General features: G+C 45.3%; 1 protein-coding gene across 1 annotated transcript in view; it reads right to left on the bottom strand.

Annotated features, from left to right (window-relative positions):
• dmtn (dematin actin binding protein) overlaps positions 1-1,992 on the bottom strand; it is a gene marked incomplete at its 3' end in the record, with an annotated part of 5,537 nt that extends 3,545 nt beyond the window's left edge. Inside the window, 2 exon segments of the mRNA XM_035668379.1 lie at positions 1,724-1,790; positions 1,975-1,992. Coding sequence (XP_035524272.1) covers positions 1,724-1,790; positions 1,975-1,992 — 85 coding nt within the window.
• Between the last annotated feature and the right edge of the window lie 4,324 nt (positions 1,993-6,316).

The following is a 6,316-nucleotide window of genomic DNA, read 5'->3' as shown; positions in this document are numbered from 1 at the left end:
GGACCGCTCTCACTTTCTGCTCTGCTCGTATCTTCCTGGTAAACACAGATTTATTAACCTTTAGCACCACGTCAATCTTCAAGGAAAAACAAAGAATATTATTTTATATTATAGCTGTATTGTTCATATTTTACATTATTTGTCGTTCTTTGACAGATTTATTATTATTTATGGCATCTTATGCTCGCAGCACCTGTTGAGGGCCCGCTCTCCTACGGGGCCCAATGCCCGGCCTGTCCCGACACCGGTGCAGCAACAGAGACGCTCTCTGTCTCAGAGGCTGCAGGCGAACTGGAACGCTTAAATCGTCATTTTTATCTCTGTGAGGGGACAACAGCGATTGAGAAGAATCTGAATATCAGTTAAACTACAGTTTTCTCAAAAAGTCCTGACTCACAGAGGATTGTGTCCCAGAGTTCCCGGCTTTTCGGCTGTTCACCGCTGTTCAGGCTTGTTTACCGCATTTACGAGTTATATTAGTAAGTCTATTAAAAAACTCTCTAAAGGTCGTTTGTTGTTTTTTTGTGATTTTTAAATTAATAATAATAATATAACTTTTTTGGTCTGCTAACAACATTGTCTAACAAAGTTCTCTTACTAAGAAGACCTTAGCTGTTTGTGAAGGTATTCTGTATGCTACCTGTTTGTAGCTTGAACTAGCAACTGTTGTTTTGCATTGACAGTTGGACGAGTTTCGGGTCTGAAAAGTGAGCATGAGGAAGTTTCTTAAACCTGCATCTCTGTGACGGCAACAGGGGGCACTCACTGGCTGCATATAAACTGATCTCATTCCGTCTAATGGTAGAATGAGCTCAGTAAACAGTTTTCCTGAGGTTTCTGGTGTACAGCTCTCTAGTTTCAGTCTTCTTCCATACGCATGATGTTCATGCTTAAGTACTGTGGTCCATTTAGAGTCAAAAAGTGGCCAGACATAATATGCTTTAGGGCGGGCTTACTTGTGATTGACAGATCATTTGCAGTGAGTCCGTCTAGACTGCAACGCCCAAACTCAGATAACTGTGCAAAGCGTGCTGATAGATACTTGGGATCAGATTCTGTTGTTCACTATTTTTCCTCAAATTCTGTTCACAACACATTTTACTGTTTATCTGGAACACCAGATCTGAGTGAGGCGGAGAAGCAGCATGAGAGCAGCATCACTCGCTTTACGGTGACCTCCACTGGTCTGACTGACTGGAGGCTTTTGGACGGGAAACTTCACAAAGTGATGGGTGACGTCGTGAATAGGTTCAACCTTGTTTTTTGTAGTATAAGCTTACGCTACGGTTCAGGCTGCAATTTAAACATTTTTTCAGCACTACATTTGGTGTCTACATGTGAATATTACAGCAGCATCGCGTGTTTTATTCCCAGTTCAGATCCAGAATTAGTTTTACAGCTCAGTTTATGGAGGAGTCTTCTTTTAAAAAAACACACCTGCGTTTTTTTTAATCCAAACGTTTTGAAGCAGCTTTTTACCTCGGAGACTGGGGAGACGTCGCATGGGGAGAGACAGAGATATCTGCAGAGAACAGTCAGACACGAGCCCAACCCTTGTAATCCGGATTAACGTTTGTGGGAATGTTATATATAAATGTATAAATATTAAATATATAGATATAGAAATGGTATAATGTATAATTGTGTAATGTCCTCTCCTGCGCGGCCTGGTCGAGGGGAGAGGTCAGGTGGTGGTTTTGGTAGGCTCTCAGTTGTCTCTCACCTGTGATGGCTTTATCTTGGGGATAGCGGCGGTCTCTGTTAACCCACCACCTGGTCGTTACGTCTGGCTGAAACAACACACACCAACACAGACACAGACACACACACGGTACCAGGTGAGTGTGTGTGGTGTGTGTGCGTACACCTCATAATGCGCGGATATGATCAAAAAGGCTGATTACCAGTGATGCCGGTGGCGGGAGAGACCTGGAGTGCTCGGCCGCTGGAGAAGGCAGGTTGATTGGTTCTTACCGTCCTCACCTGTGCCATAACGAGACGTTAGTTGTGTGTTCTGTGTGGTGTGTGTCTCTGTGTTGTGGTGTCTGTGTACGTGGCGATGTTAAATGTGGTGTGTGTGTGTGGTGTGTTTCAGATACGATGGTTGTGACAGGCTGCTGCTCCAGTCTGGACCCACACTAGTGACGTACCTAGTTCATAGCAGCTGTCGCGCTCACGAGAAGCGTCCATTCGATGGCGACAGACAACCGCTTGCCTTCCCACATATCAGCAGCACCGGAGATGATCCAGCAGGTCAGAGATCAGTTGTCCTACAGAGAAAAGTGATAAATGCTTAGGAGTGAGTGATTTAATGAGGGCAGGATCAGAGCGGGACGGACAGGTTGATTCAGGGACGGACAGGTTGATTCAGGGACGGACAGGTTGCATTCATTGGAGACAAGGTTGCATTCAGGGACGGACAGTCTGCATTCAGGGACACCCAGTGGAAAGCTGTTATCTAGGTGGCTGTCTGATTACGCATGCTGTCCACGGTGCTCAACAATCATCTTTGAGGACTGTAGAACCACGTGGTCGGATTGCTGACCTTTTAGGCTCATTCTGCTCAACTGAGAGGTAAACACGGGACACATGGATCGTTGTGTTGTGTGTGTGATGTGTGTGTGTGTGTGTGTGTGTGTACTTAACACGTGGTGTCCCTGCAGTATTTCGCTGACCTGAGGACAGATGTCAACAAGCAGCCTCCAGAGAAGCGCAAGCATGACTATGTTTCGGAGAACTTGATGGAGGGATAGAGAGAAATCTACTAACAAAGAAATCGGGACAGGTACGTCTGTCGGTCGGGTTCAGTCCTCCTTGTTTTTCTGTCGGATGTTCATTAATTCATTAGTCTGCTACGTCCCCCCCCTTGGAGGACATATCGTGTTACATTCAGGGAGTTTGTGGATGTACCATTACTCAGATAATCAAAGTCAAATCAGGGAAGATCCCTTGTGTTTCTGTCTCACCTGTCTCCCCTCTGTCTTCCCCTTCGTCTTCCCCGGTCTGTCTGTCAGGTTCCTCAGAACTGTCTGTGTCAGGAAGGGGAAGTCAACGGAAGCATGAAGAACTCGAAGTACGGCGTCAACAGCAACGAACTTGATGAGCTGACTTCCACACAGGAGTCTTATCCGCTGCAGACAGAGTCACCCCCCTCCTCGCTCTCCAAGGCCTCCTCCCTCCTCCTCCCACCTCCCCCCTCTTGCATAGCCTCCCCCTCCTCCCTGGCCCGGATGCCTGGGGATCACCTCTCCCCCTCTCCCCTCCACCGAACACGAGTACCGGGATCGTTCCCTCCCTCCTTTTTGATATAAACATATTATAAATATATACAGATCTATTTTAAGAGCGATAGGTCTGGCCTGTCCTATCAGTTGGAGGGTCAGGAGGTCAAGGGCACAGAGGTGGGAGGGAGGGGTCCATGTCTGAAGACAACTCGAATCACTGGCGGAGGAAGAGGAGAGTGCCGTGGAGGTGACGGGAGGCGGGAAGGGGACGAACGCTAAGTAGTAATCCGCTTCTGCCTGCCTTGTATAGAAAACACACAAAAAACCAATTTACTTTTTTTTCGTAACATTTTGGAACAATGATTTAATGATCGAATTTAAACACAACAGATGCAGGTTGAGGAAAAACAAAAAACACGGAAAAAACGGCCCGGAGCGCGCCGGGGTGGGCTGCGTGATTGAGCTTTTTACCAGTGGTCAGGGTTTGCAACTGTCTGTCTGCGTTGGACGGAGCTTTCCAGGCTGAGCTGGATGCGGTGAGCCGCGCCGGCGGCGAGGGACGGGGCCCGCCCGACACCGCCCGGGGGGCCAGTCGAACTGAGTGCACGGGTGCAGCCAGGAGCACTTATGGCGTGCAGAACAGGAAAGCAGAACGTACACACACCTAACGAGAAAGGGTGGAGAGGTCAGAGCATCCACGTTGTAACAGATTCGTTACTCAGGGTCTACTGGTTGATCAGTGATGTAAATATTGACGTCCCTCGCCCGGTGGGTGGTGGTCGCAGGTGCGGCGGCGGGCTTTAAAGGCGACATTTCTGCATGTTTTCCGAACCCCGAGTGTTATTTCTGTTTGTGTCAAGTGACTTCCTTTGATCAGAAAATTTCAAACAGAGTTCTCAAAGATAACCCTTCAGCTGAAATAAGTCAAAACCCCTCAGAAGCCCCGCCCCTTTTCTCTCTCGCCGTGCGTCATCACGGTGTCTCTTACGATATCTATATTGAAGCAAGCCACATTTGTGTTTGAGATGGTTCAAAGACAAGAGAGACGCAATTTTGGCCGGTAGGTATAGTCAGCGTCTTAAGAGTTAGCAAAAGGGAAGCTAATTAGGGCGCTAACGAGTGATGAAGATTTAGTTTCCAAATGTTTTGCTGACATTAAGATGTGACTATAAATGTCTCTTTTGTCTTTGAACCATCTTCACAATGGGTCTTTTCAACATAGATTAGCTTAGCTTAGCATATCTAAGTACAGGAGGAAGGATTGTTCAACTATGATTGGAAGAGCAAAAAGGGGGCGGGGCTTAGAAAGGGTCAATTACAAGAGTTTTGATTCTTAAGATTTAAGATAAAATGTTTATGAGAAAGAACAAATCTGCAACCAGAGAATTTTTTACATTTTAGCAAAAAAAATCCCTAAAAGATTTTTGCGATTGTTAAAAAAGTTTCTGAATTATTTTCTGTCCGACCAACAATCAAGATTTAAAGTTTATCATCAAATGAAAATCAGAACATGTTTACATTTTAGCAAAAAGAAATTGCTAAATTGAACGTTAATTATTTTCTGTCCATTTAATCAACAATAAAGTCAAAGATTTAAAGTTTATAATCATTATTATTATATAAGAAAGAAAATCTGAAAATATTTCAGAAGTTGGAACCAGAAGTTTTTTATATTTGTGTGTCGGGTTTCTGGTCCGACCGGAGTCAGAACAAACACTGAGGTTGAAACACATCAGAACTTCTTTCCCGTCGTCCCGTCGGCTCTGCGAGGCGGCGGCGGCGGCGTCCTGTCGGCCTCACACGCCCGCTTGTTTCCCTGGCGACGATCGACGTGTAAACAACATGGTCACAGCTACATGTTCCCCTCTGGTAGGCCGGGTGCAGTTTCCACCATTTTGTTTACACTCTGGATTCCTCGGACCGGGTTTTCAGGAGGTCCTTTTGGTGTGTGTGCGTGTTGTCTGTGTGCGTGTGCGTGTGCGTGTGTGTGTGTGTGTGTGGAGTGGCGTCTCATGGTGCTGCGACGGAGCCGAACCAGCCGAGGTCCGTGCCACCGTACAGGGGGAGGGTCTGGTCGGAGCTCCCTGAAGGAACCAGGTCTAGTTTAGTCTGAAGGAGTCAAACAGTGTACAAAGCGGAGCCGCTGGAGTCCATTAGCAACTTGTGTTACTCTCTACGATGTTGCTGCTAACTGTTTGTGACAACTAGCTCATTTCTAACCATGTCAGCACTCATGGATGTTTATTGAGTTTCTAAGTTTTGGTTTGTGTCCTGATGTGAATGTGTTGGGTCCATAGAGTGAGTAGCTGTTTGAGTTGTTTGGATGTCTGCTACATATAGTGTAAGCATTGTGACTGCAAATAAACCTCATTGATTTTTACGCTGCTGCTCTTCTTCTGTTCGTTCATCAGGGAATCAAATCGTTGATCTTCAGGACTTAAAATGTCTGAAATGTGATTCTTATTAAAGCCGGAGTGAAACATAGAAATGTACGGAAGCTCACTGCTGCCATTACGAGAAAAACAGGCCAGTATCAGGTTATAACGAGATATTTTCAGATTATTACGACTACAGATGAACGAATACTGAATAATACAGTTCTAATGACCTAAAAACCTGTTTTATTTTCATCACAGTTCCTCACTAATTAAATGTTGATGGAAAAGTTGATTAAAATCTGCTCGACTACCGAGGTTACATAACGTCACGCTGCTGTAAAGTGCTATCACAGATCTGATGCATCTTATTTCTTTGGCCCTAATTAGCTTCTTGTATTTGTTCTCATTCATCACTAAAAGTGTTCATGCAGCAAAAACTGAAACCTAGAAACACCTGAAACAAAAGGTTGCACATTCCTCCCACTGCTCAGGCAAGTAAAGTGACATTCATTGACCTCAAGGTGGCGCTATAATAAAGTTTATGTTTTTGGGATTGTTGCAGCATCACATTCATCTGTTTGTCTTTACAAACGTTTTTTAAAACCACAACAATCCTGCACACTGGTCCTTTAAAAGTACAGTACAACCTTTCTGGGTCTGTAACATCCAAACAGAAAATATGGAGTTAGTTGATGAGATGGTGAAGCAGTGTGG

Source organism: Morone saxatilis, unplaced genomic scaffold, assembly GCF_004916995.1.
Source record: "Morone saxatilis isolate NCDOM2014 unplaced genomic scaffold, NCSU_SB_2.0 Contig21, whole genome shotgun sequence".
Lineage (NCBI taxonomy): Eukaryota > Metazoa > Chordata > Actinopteri > Moronidae > Morone > Morone saxatilis.
This window is presented reverse-complemented; position numbering and strand designations above follow the sequence as displayed.